Raw genomic sequence first — 26683 nt, forward strand, 5'->3', positions numbered from 1 at the left:
TACATATTTGATCTGTTGGCTTAAAAGTTCGGTGTTGTTAGCACTATGGTTTTATAATATACCGATGACCAATGGTGAAATGGCACATTTGAGTCTCGTCAGGACTTTTCCTCCAGTTTATATTGAGTTGACAGTTATTGGGGGGGAAAAGTCTGGAATCATAGCTTTAGGAGTTTTCTGTTTTATATCATGGCTATTTAGAGGACTCTGCACATTCTGGAGCAGGTTCACTCACTGCAGCAGCTCCTCAGTCACACTGGTGAAGCAGGACAGTGCACACACTCCTCTGGCTTGCAGCTTGGTGCAATGCGAGCTTTGCAATGGATTATGGGAGTGATGGCACGAATTGGAGGAGCAATGTATCTCTCACTGTAGCAAATCATGGAGTACAGACAGCTGCATGGCAAGCAGAGAATACCCAGGCCAGCTCACCTGCCAGTCCATCCCAGCCAGCTGTGCACTGCTGCAGCTGCTACCTGGGGAATCGGGCACAGCAGAGCAAGATCGAACTTGTGATCCCCCTGAATTATTTTTTCAATGCATTCCTTTTGAAGTGTGTTGTAACTGATGATTGTGTAAAGATTGCTTTTCTTTCATCTGTGCTTAAAGCTGATTTGCTTTTTTTTCCTCCCCATGCTCAGATCAAAACATTTACTAAGGCAAATGGCCTGACTGAGGACTTGATCTGGGGCTGTAAAGATGTCCTTAAAGAGCGAGACGTTGTCCTGGGGCTGATGACAAAATGCGAGAAGATCTCAAAGAAGATGACTGAGGCAGTGACGCGGGTGACAGAGTGTGGTCTCAACACCTTCAAGCAACCTACTATTCTAAACCAGAGGTAGTGTTTCAATTAAGAGTCCGTCTCAGTAACATCTACAATGAACTGTGCTGTACGCCCAAAAAGTACTTTTGAAATTTTCGCCCAGGTTTTTAGCCCTACCTTGCTTAAGTCTTCCATTTTCTTGCTTGAATGGGTTCCTTCTTCCCGTGTACAATTCTATAGGAATTTGGGGGAGGGGTGTGTCTCCACAGGGCTGAAATCAGGCTGATCCTAAACTGTTTAGCAGCAGGTGATGGTTTGAGATGGCACTGTTACTCAGAACAGAAGCCAAATATCCATGAGCATGTTAGAGCACTTACAACACTTTGATTTATACTAGCATAATTTGTGAGGAAGGTGGATGTTATTTTATGTCTTTTGGCAAGAAATACATGCAGATAAGCTCCAGTAATTTGACAGTGCTTTTGATGCAATCCATTTGATTTGAAAGAAACATTAAGGACAGATGTTTTAAAGGAGATCCACCCATGAAGGAATTATTTGCCAATATAGGTCTTCTTCATTTTGTTAGAGATGTTCAGGCATCATTGTAAAAGCTGTAGGTTTATGAAGGTGTCTACTGATGGTCATGGCTTATCTTTGATGGACTGAGTTTGGCTGCAGTGTCTTGCCCTGAATACAAGCAGCAGCATGGAGACTTAGTCCAGCATCCTATACACTGATGGCACGAAGGCATAGTGCTCTTCATAAACAAAGTGTATCCTTTCTATATCTTCCTTTCTTAATTTTCAGCAGGAATGATATTCAACAGGTTAAATGAATGCTGCTGAAATGCTGTAGGAAAAATATGGCACAGCACTTGCATCATAAATCCAGTCACATTTTAATAGATTATTAGCTTTTTAAAAACAAGTGCCAAATGTGCAGAGTTTTTGTAATTGTATAATTAAAATAACTGTTTTAAATTAATTGAGTTTTAGTTGCTTTATTTTATATTTCCCTTTTGGGTTTATGGGTAGTAAAATAATCTTCAGTGTTAAAAACAATCTTTTTGTATGGAAATACCTAGTAGGAATATTATCTTTCTACACTCCTATATGTTAAGGAAAGAACTAGTGAGCTTATTATATTAAATAAAACGTTTTAAGTATTGAACATTGACGAATGAACTATACTATTATTGCATCTCAGTGACCGTAAAAAAGTAAGAGCTGCATGGAACCTCACAACTGATCACCCCCGCTGTGGCTTGTCCCTCACAATCCATTCATCAGCCTAGTTATTCTTCTTTGCTGAATTTTGAGATCTGTAGGGAATTGGACCTCCTCCAACTACCGTTTCTATATCCTCCTATCACCTATCACCTCTTCAGCTTCGGAATGAATGTGCAAGACAATGGAAGCACCTGAGCTGTCACGTTTGCCCTCTAACGCCATTTCCAGGCCCTCCCTCAATCAACTAGCACCCATCTGAGCGATCAGAATCTTTATAATTGTAAAAGGAATTTAAATACTTGCCCAGAAGCCAAAAATGTTTCGGTTAGACTTGGAATACTGTTTACAACCTGACAGAAATGTGTATTAAAGCCGGAAGTCCAATTAATCATGAGGGTGATAATGATGCATTTATTTTTCTCTGCTTTTCCAGTGGCCAGCACTAATCCAGTGAACACATTATTTAATGTTTGACTTACTTATTCATTTTTCTTCTTTCAGGATGCAGCTGAAACCTTACCAGCTTATTGGGTTAAACTGGCTGGTTTTGCTTCATAAAAACAAGTTGAGCGGCATTTTAGCTGATGAAATGGTAAGCTGACAATTTGTCTGAAATTGTCTCAACAGCATGAAGGGCTTGTGTTAGCGCATAAGCCGTGTTTAGATATGGCTACTGTACATTTAGGATTGTACCGCACTTTTAAGTACCATGGTTAAACAATGGTACTCTGGTATAAATTAAAGATATAATTAGAAACGCTCTGGTAGCGTCTCTGGTATAAATGAAAGATGTTCTATTTGGTAGCTATGTCAGCACGCACTGGCTGCAAAGGAACAAGTAAAGGTTACTTCTACACTAAAAAATAGGAAGAAAGAACACAACGTTTCTGCTGTTGAGTCTTCAGGTGTGCAATTATTAAAAGCTTGTTAGACAAGTGCTGAAGAAACCAGTCATTATCCATTGTGATCCTAATTGGGGGCTTTAGAGTTTGATTAGGGACTTTATATTAGAATTAACCAGATTCCTATACTCTTCTACATGTCTGTGTTGTCTTGTAAAAAATGGCAACGTAAGTACAAGAGCAATATTTTATGTTAACACATGAGGTAATCTCTTAATGGCATCTGAATTATTTTATCTTTTGTATTTCTGTCAGTTTTGGATGCACTTTTCATTAACAAAAGTTGGGTCTCCTTTTGTAGTCGAATGAGCAAACAGGCACTGCTTTTCAAATTGTGCCAGATACATGACTGACACTCTGGCCTGCTCAGTTACCACAAGTCTGTCTGCCATCTGCTGTTTCAGCTTAGTAGGTGGGGTGCACTGCTGCACAGATGGCGCACAGTCAAAGGGTGTTTGCCTGCAAATGCATATTATTCCAAAAGTTTGATCCATACATTGAAGGGAGAAATTATAGATGCAATCTATTTTCTTCAAGCTCATGCGGAGAGGCATCTCATGTAAATAAGTGAAGAGGCACCCCTTAAAGTGGGCAGTTTATTAGCATCCCAGTAGTAAACAGCTATCTGTCAAGAAAAGTCCCTGAGCTTTGCATGGGCATGTATGTTTGTTTCTTTAAAATGAAAAGAATGTGCAGAAGATTGTTCCGTGCTCTTTGGTTATCGGTATATTCCTTTATCCTGTTGCCTTGAGTTTCTGCTTCGGTTCTCCCCTGCTGGAATTTCCCTGCCTCAGCAGTTATGCTCTCCATGATCTGCCGGGCTGCCTGTAGGAACAAGACCAGCATTTCACATCGACAAACATCTTTTCCTCACGTCAAATAGAAGTGCACCTGGGGGGGGTTTAAGTGAAAATACTACTGCGCTTCGAAGACGCAGTAATCCACATAAGTTCTTACTGACCTTTGTTGATTGTACATGATCTGGGTGTATGTTTTCACTTCTCCTTATTTGGTGACCTCCCTCTCGTTCATCGGAATTTAATACTGTACACTTCTGTAAATCAGGCCCTGTAACAGTTTTCCAAACTTGTTGTAGGGCTTGGGGAAGACTGTTCAGGCAATATCCTTTTTGGCAAACTTGTATGAGGAGGGAGACCATGGACCACATCTCATTACTGTTCCTTCTTCTACCTTAGGTAAGAAATACCTGCAAGCTTCTCTGTTCCCATTAAGCAGGGCGTTCGGCACCTGTTCAGGATATAGAGTATGAAAATGGGAAACAATTTGCTATTTCAAATGAATTAAAATAATGAGAAAAGCAAAAATGTGTTGCAGACAGGTTTAGCAGTCATCTGTTTTAAACCACAGTGCATTATATAGTGTCGCTTTTTAAGGAACTCTACTCTCCGTTTACTGTACAGATTCTTTTTCTGTGTAAGCTGCCATGGAACTCATAGCATTTCACTAATAGCATTTCAATAATATGCCTAACCTGAAACTATTGTGATTTTAAACAATTTCAAACTTAAAAATAAACATTTTTTCTTAAATTGGTACCTAATATGCTAAATGAGCATATCCTTTTAAAAATATAACTCTGCATTTCCTTCTGTCCAGATAACTGGGTGCGAGAGCTGAAACAGTGGTGTCCTGCCCTCAAAGTTCTGGTCTACTACGGTGAGACAAAGGGCCTTGTAATTTCCTGTTAGATAACCAGACCTACACCTTGATTCTTTCAGCATTTCTGAAGTAGAACTCCAGGAAACATGGTTTTAGAGAAGTGCCCTGCTGTTTTCATGGTCTGTTGACATGGGTAATGAAATCAGCAGTACTGGCACTGCAACCTTCCTTGTCAGTTCTCTGCCAGCTTTACACCTCCTCACTTTCCTAATAGAAAGGTCACAAATCTCTGGGAAAGAGATATGCAGCATGTAGTGTTTAATCATTGAATTTCTAGAAGGCTTTAACCTGTCCTTCTGTCCTGCCACAAATAACTGCAACACTTGGCAAAGCAATAGTTTATTCAGGACTCAATTAGGAACACACACCCTTCCAAGTGAACAGACATCAGGATAGAAGGAGCATAACACACTTCAGTCTTTTCACATAGGAAGGATGCGCATTAGTGTGCAGGTAATTTTGTGATTTGCAAGCCCACGAATTGAGATAAAACAACACTGTAGATCTGCCCCTTTAACAGACTGCATCATGGTGCAGTGGTGTAGTGTTTTGAGAGTGTTCCTTAGCCTCAGTATTTCACAGAAAAAAAGTAAGTTTTATTGCATATGCAGTAAGTGGAACCAGCACTGATCAATGCATTTTACTGCCAGTGGTAAACAATTTGTGATTTAACAAAATGCTATTTGCAAATGGAATTTATGTACGTAAATGCCCATATTCCATAAACAGTGCAAGAGTATGCAATTTACACCAAATGAAAACATTTTCAAAAATAATATATCTGTTCCTTAAATTCCTTGAAATGTCTCACTTTTCTTTGCTCAAAGAAATTAATAATGTGTTGCAAAAATGAGAGCATTTCACGTCAGCCATCAACAAAAGTCTACAACAAACCACAAAATACAGGCTTGGCAGTTGGAAACAGTAAATGAAGTATTTCATGCATTTACATGTAGACTTAATTTGCCTTTTAAGTTAGTAAAGCTGAATATTAATAGGAAGATTTACACTGTGTATCAGTTTATATGCCTTTGTTGCAGTAAATGCAAGACAGGCTTCCTTCCTTGAAGTTCATTGGGTGTATAGATGCTGAAATTGAAAAGGCAAATAAAAAAGCATTTCTGTTGAAAGAAGTCACCTGCATCATCTACAGTCTTTAACAAGGGCTCAGAAGAATGTGTAGAAACAGTCCAGGTTCAGAAAGCCTGGAAACAAACCTGCAGGATGTCCTGCCTATGAGGCACTGACAAAGCCAGTATTTCAACCAGGAACCTCCTGGTACCAGACGGCCTTAACCACTGCTCTGCCTAAAACTAAAAGGTATTTTAGGGCATTTAAGAGTGCTAGTAGACAATAAGTATTTTAAGTAGGTTTATTTCTACTTAGGTGTATTGTAGTGTAGTCTGTGTCCATTATTTGTACATTTAAACAATTTTCTTATCACTCATTGTAGCAGTGAGTGAAGAATTTCTATGCCAAAAAACAATGCCTTGCTGACCCACTGAAATAATGATGTAAACATGTTAACAGTTTTTGGTTTAGCAGTGTGCATCTGCCTCAATTAAATGGAAATAAAGGAGTACATAAAAGACCATATTGAGAATTCTTAGGGCAAAAATGTGAACTTGGCTGCACAAGTCATTTTCTCAAACAAATTGATACAGTACCCGTTTCTCCTAAATAATTTGTTTTTAAGTCAGATCTTCATTGGTTGGAATTGGAAATTGAGTCCCATTCCAACATTCAGAACATGTAAATGGATGCTTCTTTGTCCAGAAACCAGAAAGAGCATTTCTGCTTTGCTACCGTTTTTGCTGTAGCTGTATTTGAAAGGCAACCTGACTTTGTTGCTTTAAGAAAAATCCCGCCCCTTCTGAATGTCACAAGGAAATTGAAGGCTTGTTTTGCAGTTGTCTCTTTTGTAACTGAGTAGTAATTTATGATAAGTTTAAAGGAATCACAAAGTAATTGGCTTGCCTTAAGGGAGAGACAGCTGCTGGTGTTGGCAAGAGTCTGTAATAGTGAACTGTTAAATGTTTTACACCTCCACTCTGTGAAAGAGGATTGTGCAGTTTTCTATTAACACTGACAACCCTGTATTTATAGCAGATCTTATCATACCTTTTTATAAATTAAACTCAACACCTTAGAAGAAACAATTAATTTGAACTGTAACACTTATTTCTTGAGTAACTTTGAATGTCTTTTTACACCACTTGTGGTTTGACTTTTGCCCTATTATGAACAAGCTTTTGTAAAACTATACGTACAGTATGTAGTTCCTGAGATACTGTAGATCCTTAGTATCACTGGAGCCATAAAATCATAATTTTCATTTTATTATGGTCTTGGATCCACTGTAAAGTGATTTATGATCCTTTCAGATGAACAGTGCTATGAAGATGCAATAAATTAATTTTTCTTTAAAGGTATAACAAATTTGCTTATCCAGTTCTTATAGACACACAATAATCAACAGGAGTTTTATTTCGTACATTAAGTTGATTAAGTTGTTGGGGGGGGGGGGGGGGGAAGGTTCTTATATTACACATCTCAGTTTTTGAAAGAAATAGTTCAGTAGTAGTACAGATTAAACCATTGTCTGGTGTAACCACTACTTTATTTGTGTTCTTGGTTTTAATTGTCCTGTTTGAGTCTGAGTTGTCCAGAGAGCACAAACTAATTCTCAGGCTTGTGATTGTTCCTGCAGGGTCAGTGGAAGACCGCCGGTATCTCAGGCACGATATCCTTAATAAGGAAGTAGACTTCAATATCATTGTCTCTACGTGAGTACAAACAAGCTGCATTTCTGTTAAATTGAAACCTCCCTATTATGATTTATTATGATAAAAAATAGTAATTATTCAATATTTTAATACATGGAATTATCTTCCCTTTTGAGTTATTCTTCAGTTTTGCATTATACTCTCCCTTGCATAACAAGTTAAATTGCTTGCAGTGTCTGTGGCTCATTGCTGTTTGTAGCATTGCTTTGGAGCCATCTAGTGCTAAGAAGGAAAACTGCACAGAGCCACAAAGTAGGCTGGCTTTCTTTATAGGAATCCCCAAATTAATAGCTTGCAACTTCCTTGATGATGTATATTATTTTTTCCTGTGTGATAGTTCTGGTCTCCTTAATAATGCTCTTGAACTGATATGAAGTTTTATCTGTGCAACTTCCGATTGACGTGAAACAGTGTCCTAAAGGGTGCTGAGTGTTACCAGATGTTGGTTCGGAATTCTTGACGACTGATTTAATGCAGAACTTAGCTTTCAGTGCACTTTTGAATTTATAAGCCACATGGAACTATCCCCCTTTTTGTGAGTTATTTTTCTTTTCAAATAACCTTTTTTTGGATCATTTTCATACTTAAATTTCAAAGCCCTGCTATTATTGAAATGAATATTACCAATAAATGAGAAGTTGTCTAAATTGTGTTAAATACCTGCACTAGTAATTTCATCTGTCTTTGTCAGGCACTGCATAATGCATTGTAACTGTCTGCATCTGGCCCTGTATGTTACTCACAGTCATGTGATGTGTTTCTGTATGCTGTGCTGGGGTTCTGTCATAAGTGGCTTTCTGTTTCTGCTCTTTTTAAAGTGACAAGACCCAGTTCTTTATTAAATGTAAACGCACCTGGTGCTTGGTGAACAGGCCATCAACCAGACTGTATAAGGTGTTATCCAACACATAGCTAAATCTCTGTTTGACTGTATGCAGGTACAATCTCACAATCAGCAACGCAGATGACCGGAGTCTGTTCAGGCGCTTGAAACTGCAGTGTGCCATCTTTGATGAGGGCCACATGTTGAAAAATATGAACTCTCTGCGATACAAGCATCTCATGACCATAAATGTAAGCACTGTTCTCGAAGGAGGAAAAGGGGTTTGCTCTGGTCACATTTTCAGTCCTGTCAATTCTTTTACACTGCAGTGAATAGGCCATTCTCTTTCTTCTTGACAGACAGATGTACTTTCTGTCGCACATGAGCAAAACCAGATGCATTTTTTAAAAGTATATTTGCTTGATCCTTCTTCAGTGCCTCACACCTGTACCTGTGTTGTCCCTGTTTGGCGCAGGCCAAGTACCGTCTACTGCTGACAGGCACACCCCTGCAAAACAATCTGCTGGAGCTCATGTCACTGCTTAACTTCGTCATGCCCCACATGTTCTCCAGCAGCACCAGTGAGATCTCCAGGATGTTCTCCATGGTACGTGGGGCGGTGCCGGCTGCTGTCGGAGAATGACTTGAGTTAATTGAATCACAAATCAGCTTTGATTGGAAAAGTGAGCAGTTTTTGTGCGCCAAGTCTTGGCCTCCAGTTTTTTTTTATGGTTGTCTTTTCTTCTTTGCTTCTTTGTTTTCTTTTCTCCTTGCTGTTGTCTGCTTTCTCTTCTTGTAAGAGTTCAGAAGCTTTCTAGCATGTTGGTTTTTTTTTCTGTATGTTCACACAAGGGAGAAGCTGAGGTAATCTTTTAGTAACTCGTAGCAGGGTAATCATGATGATGTTCTGTATTGTATGTGTGGGAGAGAGAAATACTGTCTGTTTAATGGTTTTGGAGAGTCAAACCTGAGGGCATGTAAAGACCTCTGGAGGTGCAGTGCTGTATTGCAATATTAGAAAAAACTAATGCATGAAAATAAGTCATGAAAAAGGCAAAGACCTGTTGATTTACTGTATTTCATTACCTGTCGTGACACTGGTTTATGAGTTAAACATTTTAATCTCTTAATTATGGTACAGCAAAAGGTTTCTCATGTGAGGCTTTACAGCATTGAAATTGTTTTTTCCCTGTCTTAGAAATCTTTTGAGGAGCAGAGCACTTTTGAGCGGGAGAGGATAGCTCATGCCAAACAGATAATGAAGCCGTTCATACTGAGAAGGGTTAAGAATGAGGTACAGTGGAGCCAACTGTTTCTTGGCACCGTTTCTTTCCGTCATGTGAAAGAAGGCAAATTCTGAGGTCTGGAGTTTTGCCAGGACTCGGTTTATACTGCTCTGCCTTGACAAACATGGTCGAAAATAACAAAATGCATTTGTGCAGATCGCTGAAAATCTGTTCCAATAAGGACAATGAAGTTACTGTAGAGAACTGAAGATGTATAATATCTTCTGCAAATAAGGATAGATTGCCTGAAGATTTTGCATATTTTGACGTAGCAATTTCTGGTCTTTGTAATAAAGTCTTTATAATAAGTAACTATTTGAAAAACAAAATGAGATTGTCCAGATGAAAACCTGTATTGAAATGTATTGACTACACATATAACATGAGTTTCCAGTATTTGTACAAAAAAAAGGATATAGTCTATGTACCCTGCAGAGGAGCGGTGTTTGGAAGGGTAAGTGCCCTGTTTTATTCCTACAGGTGTTAAAACAGCTTCCATCCAAAGAAGAAAAGATTGAGTTCTGTGCAATGACTGAGAAGCAAGAGAAGTTATATTCTGCTCTTTTTGAGAAGCTGAAGCGATCTGTAAATGGAGAAAGTGAGTTTCAGCAGTGCTGATATGATACTTGGTAATTACTGCTGGTTCAGAAAGATGTGTTATCAGTCCTTGAGGCCACAGTCCAATGGGGTCAGATAGGTCTTTCTAATTTTGCATGCTAAGTCTAATACAAGTGTGAAGGCCAACGATTTTTAATTGCAATGCAAACATCTGAACATATCGAGTGTGCAGTTACAGTAGATCAGCAGTCTGCTACTGAGTGGTCAGATGAATCCGCAGTCAATTAGACTGGTATTTTCCCAGCATACGAGGCTGGAATCACCAGCACATGACCAACAGTTTATGGTAAACTTAAAACAAATGTGGACCCAAAATAAAAAGGTGGATAGCAAAGAGGAATTTAGCAGCCAAAAAGGAGAGCGTGTTTTACAGCTTTACAGCCAATCTTCACTAATCCTCTGTGATGCAACAAAATTGATCAGGTATTGATAGTGGTCCTTCTTTTTGGCATGTATTTTATAACTACACCTCAGTTACTTTCAGGTACTACACTTTGCATCTTCACTAATCTGCAGATCCCAAATTAGCAATATACGTTTATTGCTCTCTGTGAATAGGATGCTTTAATCTCATCCAGTCTTTTTCAGTAACTTATTTTTTGGTCCGGGGACTAACCCAACAGTTAATATCCTAGTTATTTTAAAGTAAATTTGGGATTGTCATGTTCTACACATACCTCAGTTTTGGCAAAACTGTAAACTCTACTTTAAGGAGTGAAAAAATCACCTGACACAATGGACAAGATGAAATGTGCTAAGGACTTGTTTTGTAATCCACAGAGTTTTAGTTTTATTAACTGGGAAATGGAATTGAACAAGATTAACAGTGCATCATGTTACAATACATAAACACCAAAAACTGAATTGTAAATTCTAGGGAAGTGAAGTATTTTCCAAAAATAAATTTCAATTTAGGGGAGACTCAGCATTGATGCTCTCTTTTTGGTGAGAAGTCAGAACTCTTTAAATGTGTAATAAACAGTTTATTGTGAAGGAGGTTTTACTACAGTACATTTCCCCTTCTAAGACATTAGGAGATAATGTACATTAGGAGGAAAATCCAGGAGGAGGATGTGATTTGCTTGGCATTGTGAAGAGCTGCATTTATCTTTCCAGAGAGGGAGCTCTGCAATGTCATGATGCAGCTCAGAAAGATGGCAAACCACCCTTTATTGCATCGCCAGTACTACACAGAAGACAAACTCCGGCAGATGTCAAAGCTTATGCTGAAGGTAAATAGCATTGATTTTGTGTTTGTCTTGCTTTCAAATTGACCTTCAGTGTTGTATTGTGTATTTATAGTTTTGAATTGCTTAAAGGGGTCACTTCTTTGATTATCCCTTTTCTGAAAAACAGCAGTTTTCAAGGTAGAATACAAATGCTTTTTAAAGGTTTTTGACTGTGTTACCATTTAAGGGAAGCAGTTTTCTTGCAATCTGGATTAACCTCTTCAGAGACTGAGCTAAAACACAAGTCTGATTTTTTTTTCCCCTTGGTCTTTCTGAGTCAGTAAGCATTCTTGATCATGAAAGTGAAACCACAACTTATTTTCTAATTAAAATTGATTATTATTTGTTGAATTTAACAATGACATGAAATGGTTTATGATATTTTGTACCACTAATTCAAACACAACCCTACCCAATGCTTTCATATTCTTGATGTCACATTTCTTGGTTCCCATTACGATCCTTGGAAAGCTTTGTTTTTGCCTTTATTACATATTTGTTCATACCAAACAATGAACAGGAGTGTTGAAGGGAAGAACACTCTGATACTTTAGGAGCAAGACACTGGTGGTTGGGATTTAAAGTAAAAAGCTTTCCTAAAAACAATTTTCCAAAATCTAAAATTAAACTAATTGTATGAAACGCCTTGCTTATGTATTTGCTTTCAGTTAAATTATCATTAATTCCACTAGCAAAAATATACATAATACAGTAACAAAACACTTTGTGATGTGTGCAACAGAATATATTTGTTCATTACCCTAGCACATCACCTTGATGATCCTTTGATCATGAAAGCATTTGCAGAAAATAACGACTGATCATCGAAGGCAAGATAAGAAACACAAAGAATTTCACATAATAACCCTAGTCTTGTTTGTTTCATAGGAACCAACTCATCACGATGCTAATCCTGACCTCATCTTTGAAGACATGGAGGTCATGTCAGACTTTGAGCTCCATAACCTCTGCAAACAGTACAAGAGCCTCTGTAAATTCCAGCTGGATACAAACATTCTTCTGAATTCTGGAAAGTTCCAAGTACTTGAGGATATACTTGCTAAAATCAAAGTGAAGGCAAGTTAGACACTTGTATATCTTTACAATATTTTCTCTTGTGTGACTTACTTTAAAGGGGAATAAAGTATTACTAGATTGAAACCTTTTTCCACTTTACCTTTTTCTAAATATTTTTTTTACGTAGAAATGCTTGAAAATGTATGCGTTAAATTGTTTTAGCTATTTTGACAAAGACACTTGTGCTTTCACTATTTTTCTGGCTGTTTTTAAACGCAGTACACCACACTTGAAGTTTTCTTGCAGACAAAGCAATAAATAAGGAAACCTCTGGGTTTTTCAACCTAGCAATGGTGGATTTAACAATGCAGAGAAGCACATTTTAAAATTTAAAGCCTTTTTTGAGTTTATTAACCATGTTCTTTCACATAGGGCGACAGAGTTGTCTTGTTCAGCCAGTTTACCATGATGCTGGACATTGTGGAAGTTCTGCTCAAGCACTTGAATCTCAGATATGTGAGATTAGATGGCTCAACTCCTATGGCTGACAGGTTTGTATTGTTGTACTTTTACATACAGTATAACTGTCATAATTTGTCATAATTTATTATTCCACAGTCTACTTGGGTCTTCTAATCTGTTTTTCATTTTGTCACAAGAATTGTCTGGTTGTCCATTCTATATTCTAATTCTGTTGAATGACTAATTATCTTCCTTTAAGTACTTTGCAAAACTGTATAACTACAACAGTGTTGTAGAGGAGCAGCATAGTGGTGTGGAAGATACACACTGCCTCACAGCTGCAGGATTGTTTCCAGGTGCTACCTGTTCCTCCCATCTCCCAGTCTCTTTCTTCATGAACACAGGATCCTAGAGCTGTGAGGCTGTGCTGAATGATGTGGACTGTTCTTTCAGAGCCCCCTGCCATTAACCATTGTAGTTGAGGAAAGGTTTGGGTGAAGCAGTTCCAGTATTGTGAGAAACCAGGAGTCTGTGAAGAATGCAGGTTTCCCCCAAGTTCAGATCTGAAACAGCTGCTCCTTTTCATGGGGCTGATGGTGCTGCTTTTTGTACTGCAGGATCCACCTCATCGACGACTTCAACACGGACACGGACATCTTTGTGTTCCTCCTGTCCACTAAGGCGGGAGGGCTGGGCATCAACCTGACGTCCGCCAACGTCGTGGTTCTGCACGACATTGACTGCAACCCTTACAATGACAAGCAGGCAGAGGACCGCTGCCACCGTGTGGGGCAGACCAAGTGAGAGCACAGAGCAGCCGGCCCCACACCATTTACTCCTATCACTGACCGTAGTTGAAAACAGATCTTCAAACTGTTTTTTTTTCTTTTTCAGGACGGTGCAAGTAATAAAGCTGATCAGCAAAGACACAATTGAGGACTGCATGTTGAAAGTCAGCCAGAAAAAGCTGAAGCTTGAACAAGACATGACCGCAGCAGTAGAAGGTACTTGGTTTATTATGGTGTGCAGCTGCGCATAGCCACAATTACATCACATCAGCATGTAGGTTCAGAGTGATGTGTTGGCAGATATACTGTAAATCCACTGATATAAATTGTAGCAACTGCACTGAGCAGATAGTTTGAGGTTCAATAAAAAAATACTGTTACCCCCATCATGCTGATAATTATGAAAAGGAAACAAAAACTGCCAGATTATGACCCCTAAGATAATCTCTGTTCACTCCACTCATTTCCGCTCTTAAGTCTTTTCTCACAGAAAAGCCTTTAATTTTGACGTTTTGAGAGGCAGTGGAGGGAGATTAAAACTTTTTACTGTTTCCTTAAGTGCAATAAAATGTATTCCACATCGGATCTAGTTCTTTATGTTGTGTACCAACACAACACACTGCCTAGTAAAAATGAACTCTTGAAAACTAGCATGTAATTTAACCAAGAATAGGATTTACCGGGTGTCCATTGTCATTAAACGTCTGTGCAGCAGGATTGGGTTTATTACTCTGTTTGTGATCTTATGATTAACAAACTATCAAAGTTTCATGCAAAAGCACCATCTGAAAGCACAGTTCATAAAAATGTGCAATCTACAGAGCACTTGAAGCAAGCCAAGTTAGCAAAATGAGAATTTTCCTATATCACATTTTTATTTGGGAAAGTCTACAGTCATTGGAGGTCTAACTGAAATACTGCAAGAGTGCTCAAGACTAATCCTTGGCCATTTCCAACTAATTTTGGGTAAAAACAGCATTGCTTTCCCTGCAGCATTTGTTAATGGTCCTGTTAAATGTTTTTCTTTGTACTTCATATCTTCTGGAAGCTGTCGATGAAGAAAGTAGTATCTAGTGTCAGTTGTACATAATTGCTACATAACTATGTGAAGGATAAGCACTTTACACTTAATAACTGAAAAATAAAAATGGACACAATTGAGGTTAAGTTTATTTTGTGGATTAAGAAAATATATTTAGTAATTAGGAAATAAGCTGCTGTTATGTTAACTATATAATATATATATAGATAGAATATAATGAACAATATGCTTTTAAGAAGTGTTAAGTTTTCATTTTAGCCATCAGTAAAGACAAAATGCCTCAGTATTCTGCTTTGTGGTGGTATTTATGGAGGGTATACTAGGCTTTCATTTCTGCCTGAGTGTAACGTCTTAAACACTTTCATCTTTTAACAGGGGAAGAGGGTATCATTCCTGAAGACATGGCTTCATTATTAAAAGCCACACTTGGGCTTTGAAATCTTCCTTTTACGTTTTGGAAAACCTGTAAAAGTGGTTTGAAGAGGACATCCAACACGCATTGTACTTGAAGCACTTGACTGAATTTACCTCCTTGTCTGACACTTTCTATGAATACTGTTCTGTATACCAGTAGATAAAGCTGCTTTTCTAAATACTTTCCTGTACTGGCGTTACTGGAAGAATGATCAACACAGGACAGTTGTTTTATAATGTAAAATTAAACATTGTTTTCAGTGCCTTATGTGTTTTCACTGAATTATTTCTTGTTGGTTGTTGTTGCTAGAGTGTTTAAAGAGAAGTCAATAAAAGGATTCTGCCTTACATGTACTAAAAGTAGTTCTTTATAAAAGAAACTCAGTTGTAACTTTGCTGTACTATTCAAAGCCTTATGCTGTAACATTGTAAAGTGGAAAATCCCTTTCCACTTTACAATGTTACAGTATAAGGCTTTGAACAGTACAGTAAAGTTACAACTGAGTAATACAGAGTATGTATTACTCTGTAATACAGAGTGTAGTGTTGTGTGCAGGATAGGCTAAAGAATTTCATGCCACTGCAGGAGCCAGTGATCTAATCATTGTGAGGGTGTTGGCTCTATTGAATTGAGGAGCAGAAAATGGCTTGGGGGTTTTCCTTCAGTAACATTTTTTGAACTTTTAACTTCTGACCTTGAAGCTGAAATTCCCAAGAAGCAAAATTCCAAGAAAAGACCACTGCTCCATTTATGTGAAATTTTTGAAGAATATAAAACAGTAACTAACATTTTGGGGGCATTAGATTTACTGTAATTGAAAGTTGATTTAGCATGAAAATCCAAGTGTACATTCAGTATATTTTAATAACTGTCACACTACAAGAGCAGGTCCTCTCCTCACTGTCTACATTTCAGAGGAGAGTGATGCTCTGAGCCCTCTTACACCTCAAAATAAACATTGTTAATACTTACATATTTTAGAAGTACGTTTTAGGCTAAAACCTAAAACTACAGATTCATTTAATCTATTATGGATAGTTATGGTCCCCCCCCACTATTTCCTGTTGTTGTGCCTGGTTGTATATTGGTCTCCAGAACCACTTTTCTGACTGATCACATTTGCGTAACTTTCGTATCCTCTTCTTGGTGGGACAGCTGCTGTTCTTGGTCTGGAACATCTGACTGTCAGAGGAAACGGGTACGTCTTCTGGATTTTCTTAATAACCCATTACTGGAGTTGCTGAAGTCAACAGCCTTTATATTGTTGTTGATGTGGTTCTGAATGCTTAATCTCTGTGTTCATCTCCTATAGTACTCGTGGGCAGGTAGTGATGTGCTTCTACTGCCGTGTATGTGCATACTGTTTTATAGCTAGTCTGCTCTATATCAAATTTAAGCTCATGTTAAATGCAAATTTAGATTTTGTGAGGTGGTGGATGCTTTGATTTACTCTACCCGAGCCATTGGTGTCTCTGTCTGAAAATCAAATAGCAAGGGCCTGAAAAAAAACAAAATGCGCTGGTCCTCAGAAGATCCTTGACCTGGGCCCTTCAGCACCCGAGAGTCAGGAGTTTGACTTTTAAGCTATCTGCGATTTCAGTTATTAAGAAGCACTGCATTAGTTTGCATTTTCCATTCATTTTAAATCACATTAATTTAGCTTGGGGGCAGTCTATTGGACACCTGGTTTTCATGACATTCAAAGTAACACCTTGCAACAACTGGGTAAATTAAGAAAGTAAGGATGAATTGCTTATTTTACTTGATGTCACGTAATGACACAGGATCTATGTGAATACCCCTAAAATAACCCTTTTATTATGACATTTGGTTATATCAGAAGCACATCAAAAAGGGCAAAGCATTTTGACATTTCAAGTCTGATATAATCTGTATGTGCAGGATTTAATGCCATTGATCTAGTGCTCTGTGGAGAGGTGCTTAAAATTTTGTGCATGGCCTTTGTTTGAGCCATTCAGTGATTTGAGGGATGTTTTCTACTCGGTCTTTCAGAGCTTGGAGTCTGGGGTATCTGTCTGCAAAGCCTTTCCTCAGAACATTAAAAGTTGTGAAACAGATGTCCCAGTAGAAGTCTGCCCAGGTAACCTGAAATAAAGATAAAAGATAAGATCTCCATAGAAGTGTTAATTTTTTTCATGTAATATCTGTTAAATAGTTACTAATGAGGCAATTCAGCCCATCCTCTCTGCTTGAGAGTTTCCAAAGTTAGTAAAAGCTTCTGTAACCTGAATTATCAGGATTAGGTGAGTTCTTGGGAGTTGTTTGCGTCTGTTGTCAATTGTGAGATATTCATTATCAGGTGATTGTTTCAGCATCTAATATGTTAGTTAACATCAAGTTGAGCCTTGGGCAGTAACAAAATGGAAAACACTGGATTTCAAAGAAAGTTATGCTCAATGGGTCTCATGTGCCAACGCATACGTAGACCACACCTTACCACTAGATGGCAGTGTATTACTAAAGAGCCATCATCTGTCCACGGGATTTCTGCCAGTACAAAAAGCAAATGAATATTCTTTGACCTTCAAAAATTTAAATCAATCACTTTCATTTAAAGAATTTGATTCTTCTTGCTTTAGGATCAAGTCCATCACGCAACTGTTTCAGTAACCTCTTTGTCCACTATTGGATTACGATGGACTGGAGGCAACCACGGATCACAAGACGGGAAATGCAAAACATTTAGCTCCACAGTTCAAATACTTTTTGCCATTTTTAAACATGCATAAAATGAACAGGGTGCACTTTGAAGTTAAGGAATTTTTGCTTATATACTTGTAAACACAGGTAACTCTTTCATCAGTTCCTACTCATTTAGAAAGAAGTCATCCCAGATTGTTTTATGTTTGTAAAAAGAAAAATTAGAGATTTATCACTTTAACTCTGTCCTTTTTTCTTAAAAAAGGAACATTTTCTAAAACAAAACTAGTGCTTTGCCAAATGCCACAAAAACAGACATTATATGCACAGGTAAATGTCTGTTATTGATGTGAAATAAACAGTCTACTGATGCAAAGGTCTCTTTGCATTGCTTCATTACAGATTAGCCAGCTGTTCAGACTGACAGATGCAGAGTCAGAGGCTGTAAGGCTCCATGTTACCTGTAAGAAATGTAAGTTGACTTTGAACTTTAAAATTCCATTAAAGGGCAGCTTTCGTAATTATTCCCAGCCATAAAGAAATGCTCACTTACCGAGTTTCCTACAAACCACTGCTTGTCTCTCAGCAGTAATTCTAAGTTCTGGAGCAATACTGGAGCTTGGTTGTTGAAGAGATCATCAATCATCTTTTTCTGTAAAAGATAAGAAAAAGAATTAGGCCTCACTAAGTGTTAGATAGCTTGTCTATACCAGGACAAAATATTTTTTTGGAGCCACGGAGGTAATGGCTCCATCTTTTGTGTGTCCAGAAGGCTGGAATCTTTCACTGAACCCAGTTAGCCATGCTTAAGTGGTCTGATTAAGACACACACTCAGATACAGGCCAGCAAGGATTCATCTGTGCAGAAGAAGCTTAACAACCGACATCACATGTTCAGGTACTAGCACTGCAAAACCATCTACACCTCACTGCCATGCTGTTGGGGCTGGGAAAACTTAAAGTTTCAATCAGAGTGTGGTCTGTAAAAAATGTTCCATCAATAGTTTAAGATGTTCACACACAGCACCTCTTTTTTGGAAAAAAGAGAATTATTGTATGTATGCCCTCCTTCCCTTTTATTATTTGTAGGAATCTCTTCACTGCTTGGGTTCCCAGCATGAGAAAAGCCTTTCTGCACTTTGAGTGCCAAGGGAAATCCTACAATGCAGTAGGAACCAAAGATGGATTTATGGTCTTCTTCAGCAAGACAAAGGCTCAATTGTCATGTGATTGCAGGGCTTTGCCGGAGAAAGATGCATAGATTTTTGTTCTTGATTTCCTTGCATATTTTTTTGCTGTGACTTTAAGTTGCATTTGCATTAATAACAAGAATGGAACAGAAGAATTGAATGTTGCTGTGTTTAAATATAAAAGAATCTGAATGATAAACCATTTTTAAATCAATTTGCACACATACAATGTATAAAGTACCTACAGTGTAGCCAGCAGCCATATCACCCTGCAACTCAACTGGCAATCCACTGAAGTGGACCAGCCTTATACCTGCTGAGTACCTGGAGGGGAGACCTCCTGTGAAAAACTAAGGTTGCCGATGGAAGAGGTAAGTGGAGCCAGCAGGGGGCGCTCACCCTGCAGTCTATGTGGGTCCTAATGCCCCAGTATTGTGACGGGGACACTATACTATAAACAGTCACCGTCCTTTGGATGAGGCGTAAAACTGAGGTCCTGACTCGGTGTGGTCCTGGGATTTTTAATGGTGTTTCTCAAAAAGAAAAAGGTCTCCTAATAATCCCCATTACTCTGGTCTCCTCTCCACTGATAGCTGATGTGTGGTGAGCATTCTGGAGCACTATGGCTGCTGTTGCATCATCCAGGTGGGACTACACATTGGTGGTGAAGGGGATCTCCATTACCTGTAAAGCGCTTTGAGTGGAGTGTCCAGAAAAGCGCTTTACAAGTGTAAGCAATGATTATTATTAATTAAGCAGGCTTGGATTTGTGTGGAGAACAAGTCTGATAGCTCTTTCACAAAGAGCTGGAAATATGACAAGGATTCAGTGAAAGAACTACCATTTGTATTGCTTAAGCAAGAGTAATAGCAGTTTTTACGAGAAAAACATTTAAGAGCTATGGTTTCAGATATGATTCATCATTAATCTGTTTTTTTCTTGTTTTTCCACATCTGGGTTATCAGAGCACAGAAGCTCCTTTTACAATAACTTGCATCTACCAGGCTGCTACACAGTTATGCAGAAAGGGTCCTGGACACGTGAGAGTAATAACATGGCTTACTTTCAGGGCTTCATCTTCCTCATTCCATGGGATGAGCACTGTGAAGTCATTCAGAGTTTCCACTATTGCATCTGTCTGTGCCTCTTCCAGTCGACTTTTACCAGTCAGACCTGCAAAAAAAGAACAGTCAGTTCAACCACCCATAATGAGTTCAAACATAACATCTAACAAATGGTTCCATTACAAAGGAGTAATTGGAAAGAGTGAATGTCACTGGCATTCTATACAAGTTGGTCCCAACAAAATTGCTTGCCTTATTAGGATTCCATTTTATGGATTTGTAACAGAGTGCAAAGGAATACAAGTCACATCGCTGCCCTCTGAAAAAAAAAACCTCACACATTGCAAAGGACAGGCCTCTGGGCAGCCTGGCTCAGTGTGACCTCTGGGAAGGTGAAGGACTGCTGGTCACGTGCATGCTGTCGGCTCCGTCACAAAGCTTTAACCTTGTCATGCGTTTTGTCCATTCAGTCTTGATTATCTCTATTAACACAGATACTCTGATGCACTCCTCTTGTCTGTGCTCTGCTACAGTATATTCAAGTAGAATACTTCCAGTCAGACAGCTCCATATTGAACTACTATATGTTACTCTTTTCTACCTCTAGAACTTTGAATGCAGTCTGGCTGTGGGTTGAGAGACTTTGTCTTGCTGAAAATCGAACCCTATTTTCCTCAAGGTGTTTCTTGACATGGGATGATTCCATTAATTGCATTTGCACCTTCTGATCTTATCTCCTGTTTGCAACCTCAGAATCTTCGCTGTACCAATTCCAGTTTTCACTGCAGGAACTGATGATAAAGATCCCAGAGTACTTCATATTAGAAACTGAATTTTGTTGCCAGCAATGATTGTTTTATTAAAATAACCGAGATGGTAATGAATCTGTACAGAAAGTATATAGTGAAAGTGATAGTATCGATAGCATTCTAAGAATGGTTTCTAAAGCGTTCTAATTCCAAATGTTTTGATGGGACTTCTTTTGTTCAAAATTACAAAGATTATCTTTTACTCTTCCAACAAAATTTAACTTGTACTAATGACACCTGATGAGAAGAAAACTATTTGCAAAAGGTTGTTCTGTTAATAAAAATATCATAAGCAAAAATGTATCTGGACATAAGCGATGTTCTGTCAGCTTATGGCTGCTGTTAGCATTCTGTGCAAAAAAAAGTCAGCATTATATCTCATTGTAGTTCAAGTCAAGATAGAGGATAATCGGATAATCACCTCTGGGGCCCATCTGTCAGGAACATGATAAATTAGATTGCGTAAAGACTTGTGATTCAATGGAGTTCTGATGCAATCAGAAATTAGTAAGAAAAATAGCACAGATACCAAGAAAAATGCACACTTCAGTACTCAAAATTAGATAGATCCTGATTTCAGTTAGCGATTAAAGTATTTATGACAGCTGGAACACCTCCGTCTTGTATGTTGTAGGTTTCCAGTCACTTTCAATTACTGTTAAACCCATTGCTTCGAATTACATGTATGAAAATTCTGGCCATCTGACTCTCGTACAGCAAATAGCACACTGAAATTTGTTTTCTTCAAAATTATCGCCCAGTAATTTGCAAAGAGATTAACACTTTTAGAAAAGTTCTCATTTCCTTGCTCTTTTCTTCTAACTACAGCAGTTTTTACAGTGGAATGATATGATGTTTTAGTTCATATTCCAAGGCCTTTCCAATTCAAAAGTGTGGGCAAGTTCATTTGAAAGGCCAACGTCAGTGTATTTATGTCTTTGCATCTCAAATCACTTGTTTATATGTTGGGGATTTCCATATACTGAAGTGAAGATATTCCTGTGACTTCTGGAATGCTCATTTTCACAAAGAAGGCTCACAGTGCGAAGGAGGCGAGATGAGAGAGTAGTGGAGCCCTCCGTTCTGCTTCGCAGATTTCACAGGTATGTCATGGCTACAGGAAGCACAACGCGCAAAAGATCGCAGCACTAACACCTGTCTGCTTATGTCCGAGTCAAAATGGGGACATGTTTGTACCCCTTGGCTTCTGCAGTTTCACAGAAGATTCAAGGTTTCCAAGACCAAGGCTGGGACAATCTCTGCTCAAATATGTTATTTTTTTGCTGAATCTCAAATTGATGGGCTTTGAATAGTGGCAACAGCTAAAGTGTTTCAAATTTATTTTCCTTATAATTGTTTCAAAAGCTTTTTTAGTATCTGTTTTCTGGATTAAATTATTTGTGCACAAGAGCTACTGTTTTTATAATTAATTATGAAGGTTGTTACAAATTTGTAAAAAAAATAACCAGTGGTGCTTCACCATGACTAGAAGGATTTAGGGGGGTTCACTAATGACTACAGTACTGTACATCTGAATTAGTGACAGATCTTACCGATACCTACTGTATTAATCATGCATCGACATTTTTTAGCTCTGATCTCCTGTTTGTATGACTCTGTTTCTGTTTATAGGAAAAAGGATATACAAGATAGGACTTTCTCTTTTCACCTCAGTGTGAATAGTAAACCCGTCTTTTTCCTTGACAAGTTACTTAAAGAATATCCCTCTTCCAATACTTACATCTTTAACTTGCCTATATTAATACACTTTTAGCATATAACCTGGTGATGGTGTTCTTCTCCTAAATTACATAATTTTTGGACATTTGCTCTTGGCAATAATCATTTGGTATTCCACCACATGGCAGGATAACTTGTTCCCGACTTCCACAACCCTTTGGGTAAGGAAGTGGTTCCCACTTGTCTTTTGTTTGCATCACAGTTCATTCTACTGGGTTTTGAATAATTGTATCCTGTCCCCTCATAGTCCTCTCAGTCCAAGACTAAAAAGCACTAACATTTGTCTTGGTGATCTTTCCTGGGCTAATTGCAGAGCTCAAACTGTTAATATTTAAAAGGGTATTTATAGTTATCTGAATACTGTTGTCCTGCCACACATGAACATACACACAATAAGAAGAAATATCGACCCCCACCCCTTGTCCTTTACCTACCTGCATCCCTAGCAAGATGTCTTGCAATTGCGAGGCTCTGATTAATCAGGGTTCCATCCACTTCCATCACAGGGAGCTTTCCAAATGGAATAGCTGGAAGAAGAAAGAGGGAAAAACAAGACTCAACCTTCCTACCAATCAAACACATTTGGTTGGTATTTCTTCATTGATGAAAAAACCAAAATGTCTAGCAGGATCTCAATGAAAGGCCTTTGTGTGGGTGGTTGCCATTTAGGCTGATCTTCACTCTTGTTGGATTTTAAGAACTTTTAAGTCCATGACATTTTTTGTTTTGTTATGAGGAAACATGGCAGTCCTAGGTACCTGCGTCTACAACAGTACATTATGAACCAGTATCAGGATCTACTCATGTAACTCTTGTTTAAATGATTGATGTATCTATTTTCAATTATCTTTCATTTCTGGTGTATGATTTTGCTTTTGTTGATTTGTTCATTTTGGTCTCTAACATCTTTTTGCCTTTTTTTAGGAGATGTTTCTTGCAGAATGAAATACACTAGACTCAGCATACCGTACATTGATATAGAAAAGGAGCTGCTATAACATGAGACCGACCTAATTGAACAGACTGTTCAGAGGAACCAGAAGTCATGCGAGATGGATCGACGGTCCTCTAAACTGACTTACTCCCCTAAGGTACTGTCCTTGTCTTCAGCACGTACTATACATCTCAACTGCTGCAAAAACTTGCTGCTGATGTCTTCAGAAAGTAGCAATGCCACACCTGTAGTGCTTGCTAATGCTCAGGCTCCATTTGTCTGGACAAGACCTCCCAGTGGCCAGCACGATGCTAACACATGGGAACCCTGCAGCCCAAGATCCAAAATTCTTCTTGTTGGACTCAAAGATAAATTAGATACCACACTTCTTTACAGAAGCACTCTGTTTAACAAAGCCATCTCAGGATTTAGGATGGTAGGGAACAAAAATTGTTAAGTTTTAATTTAACTATTTATTCTCCTAATAACTATATATTGAAGGTTTATGTTTTTTTGCCATTTTTAATAATTCTCTTTGTCTGCTTTTCTCAAAGAAGTCATCTTTTATCTTTGACTCAACTGTCAACTGTTCTAACGTTTCCTTTTAAAATTAAAATTATATTACGAAGCTATATTGGATTTGTTTAGACATAAAGCAAGGTTTGTTTTTATAACATCTGTGATATTTGTCCACATGCTTTTACTAGGGGCTATGTTATGCCTTTTGATTTTTAAAATTATTGCTTGCATGTGTGGTGCTCAGATATCGTCTTCAAGAAAACTTTAACCCTTAACAATCAAAACATTATAGTAGTTATTGACAATGTGCTCCCTCTCCATAAACAAAATGAAACCAAGATTAACTGCAAGCTTAATTCATTGATAATGTCATTTCACATCAACTAAATCCTTACCAGCACGTAAATTGAATTGTTCTAAATTAAGACTAGTTTACAAAACAATGCAGCCTGCTAACATAACTTCTAATGTAAATTTCTGTGAAACTGCATTGTAAGGAGTTTCAGAGTAATGCATTCCTGCGATATATTAATGCAAGTAAAACACAGAGTGCAAGCTTTACTCACAGGGCTTGATGGAAGGCCAGTTATGCCATTCTATTCTGATGTCTTCGTAGGGGATCCCTGCATAGGCCAATATGAAGCGGGCCAGCTCAGCTCTCCCTCTCATGTTAAAGTAAGTGAGCTTGTAGGAAGCCATGCTTCTCCTAAAACCAATGAATAAGAGACAGATCTCCACTATATATGAAAGACTGCATACTTTGCTCTCTAGTGCGTGAATTAATGTGACGAAAAGCTCAAGAAACAGAGGAGGAAACTGGTTTTGCCAAGAAACCCACATTTAACTAAAGTACCATCAAAGATCCATGCTTATAAACAAATGAGCAAATGTTTCAGAGGCCTGAGGGCTCATAACTGAAACCATCAGTGCGAAAGATTTTCATGATGCTTAAGAAATGAAAGGCAGGGCATGCCAAATACTACAATTATCTTATACTTAAGATTGTGCTGAAAAAATAATGTACAGAATTAGACAAATACAGTTACTGTATGGGATTACCATGTGTTATTTCCAACTTTATGGAGTATAGTAAATATTGTTTAATTTGCCCTATTTATAACATTTTAAAAAGTTTCACATTTTTTGTTGGCTTCCTACTTGACTAATTCTGAAATGATACGAGACGAAAACATTAGATTTAATGGGTAGCGAACTATCACTTCTGCTGACATAGCGAATAAGATTGTCTGGTGTCTGAAGGAAAGTTTCTAAAGAGGAAGGTTACTGTACACAGCACTCTCTGGTCAATAAATAACTTAGCAGCACGTCTCTTGTTGAATCATCTGAGAGTTTATGGGAGGTGCAGGGTTTCCCTGCTCTTGGAAATGGCCCAGGCATCACGCCACTTTAAAGGCAGGGACAGCCGAACAGCAGAAAGGACAAAGATGAGAGCCATTTCCCCTCCCAGTTTATCTGGTTCTGTTTCTCCACAGTCAGAAATCCTAACCTCCGTGCTACCACACTGCCTTTTCACATGTGAGAATTAGCTTTGAAATGAAGCAGGCAATGGTCAGGGCTCTGGAAGGCTGTGGGTTCAAATCCCAGGCGAAGCAGTGTTGTACCCTGGAGCAAGACAGTGCACCCAGGCATGCATAGCAGTACTGACGGGCAGACGTGGAAGTCACTGTGGATTAAGGTGCGAGACGGATTAATCATGTGCATGTGTTGCACGAAAGCAAAAGTGTGCCTGAAGGAGCAAAGAGAAACAGCTAAGGCATGATTGTTTGGAATGTAAGCAAATAGCACGCTATTCACACGTCATCGGCTTGAGAAATCTTGGCAGTGTAATTAAATTAGTAGCACGTTGGGTGAGTTTTCTGGATGATTTAAACTTCAGAACTACCAGAATCTACCAGTGTGCCTTTGCCTCGAGGCCCCAGAGAGACCCCCCCCCATGAGGCAATAGAAGAGAAGAGCAGTGATAAAGGCCACCCTCTCACTCCTACAGTACTGCGGTAATGAGCCTGAGTGGGGCCAACCCCACATGTTTATGCACTGGTGGGATGGCAGAGAAACAGAAACATGCAGTAGAAACAGGGAACGCAGGAGCTGGATGCCTAAAGCCACCTGAAATAGAGTCAGGATGAATCAAGGAAGCACCTGAGCTGTATCTGGCACCTGTCAGCACCCTTGAAACCTTCACAGCCCTAGTACCCTGGCCTGGGAGCACAGATATGACCACAGCAGTGAGTTTCAAGAACAGTGGCCTGTGCCGGAACAATAAAGCTATCCACTACTGTATGATACAATGATGTCATTTGGAGGATTTTTTTAAAATCTTTCCATTACAATCTATTGTCCCAAAGATTCAAAAATTATAGAACGCTTGCAGGTGTACCAAGCAGCAACATTGCTGCTAGTAACCCTTTGCAGACATTTGTAAACCCAGAATTCAAATGTATAGAAAGTTTGATTATATAGATATTTTTCTAACTTAAGTCACAAATCTCAGACCTATGTTCCTGATCAAAATGTTACAGAATTAAGACAATATCAAGGTAATAAATGGGTTATAAACCACAAGGTAAGAAAAACGTAGACTACAAGACAATATAATTAAATATATTTCATGAGGTGTTTTTTTCTTTTGCTGAAAGGTTGAAAAAGAGTGTTGACTTACAGATTCTGTATGCGGTTTCGTTGAGGTTTTGTTCTTCCTTTTA

General features: G+C 38.5%; 2 protein-coding genes across 2 annotated transcripts in view; one reads left to right on the plus strand and one right to left on the minus strand.

Annotated features, from left to right (window-relative positions):
• smarcad1a (SNF2 related chromatin remodeling ATPase with DExD box 1a) overlaps window positions 1–15304 on the plus strand; it is a 39186-nt gene extending 23882 nt beyond the window's left edge. The window contains exons 9-23 of the mRNA XM_088912008.1: window positions 642–838; window positions 2497–2587; window positions 3994–4093; window positions 4515–4574; window positions 7288–7363; window positions 8302–8437; window positions 8662–8793; window positions 9385–9480; window positions 9953–10070; window positions 11207–11322; window positions 12208–12396; window positions 12769–12887; window positions 13416–13598; window positions 13693–13802; window positions 15004–15304. Of these exons, the coding sequence (XP_088768134.1) occupies window positions 642–838; window positions 2497–2587; window positions 3994–4093; window positions 4515–4574; window positions 7288–7363; window positions 8302–8437; window positions 8662–8793; window positions 9385–9480; window positions 9953–10070; window positions 11207–11322; window positions 12208–12396; window positions 12769–12887; window positions 13416–13598; window positions 13693–13802; window positions 15004–15065 (1785 nt within the window). The 3' untranslated portion in view covers window positions 15066–15304. The remainder of the gene's footprint in view (window positions 1–641; window positions 839–2496; window positions 2588–3993; window positions 4094–4514; window positions 4575–7287; window positions 7364–8301; window positions 8438–8661; window positions 8794–9384; window positions 9481–9952; window positions 10071–11206; window positions 11323–12207; window positions 12397–12768; window positions 12888–13415; window positions 13599–13692; window positions 13803–15003) is intronic.
• A 527-nt stretch (window positions 15305–15831) lies between these two features.
• LOC148838159 (hematopoietic prostaglandin D synthase-like) lies at window positions 15832–26683 on the minus strand. Its single transcript, XM_088911391.1, has 6 exons — window positions 26641–26683; window positions 24527–24666; window positions 22942–23034; window positions 19958–20067; window positions 18258–18356; window positions 15832–17149 (listed from the first exon to the last, which is right to left on the minus strand). The coding sequence occupies exons 2-6, from the start codon at window positions 24657–24659 to the stop codon at window positions 16985–16987; spliced, it is 600 nt and encodes a 199-aa protein (XP_088767517.1). The 5' UTR covers window positions 24660–24666; window positions 26641–26683; the 3' UTR covers window positions 15832–16984.

Source organism: Atractosteus spatula, chromosome 3 (assembly GCF_055471065.1).
Source record: "Atractosteus spatula isolate fAtrSpa1 chromosome 3, fAtrSpa1.hap1, whole genome shotgun sequence".
In the NCBI taxonomy this organism is placed as follows: Eukaryota; Metazoa; Chordata; class Actinopteri; order Semionotiformes; family Lepisosteidae; genus Atractosteus; species Atractosteus spatula.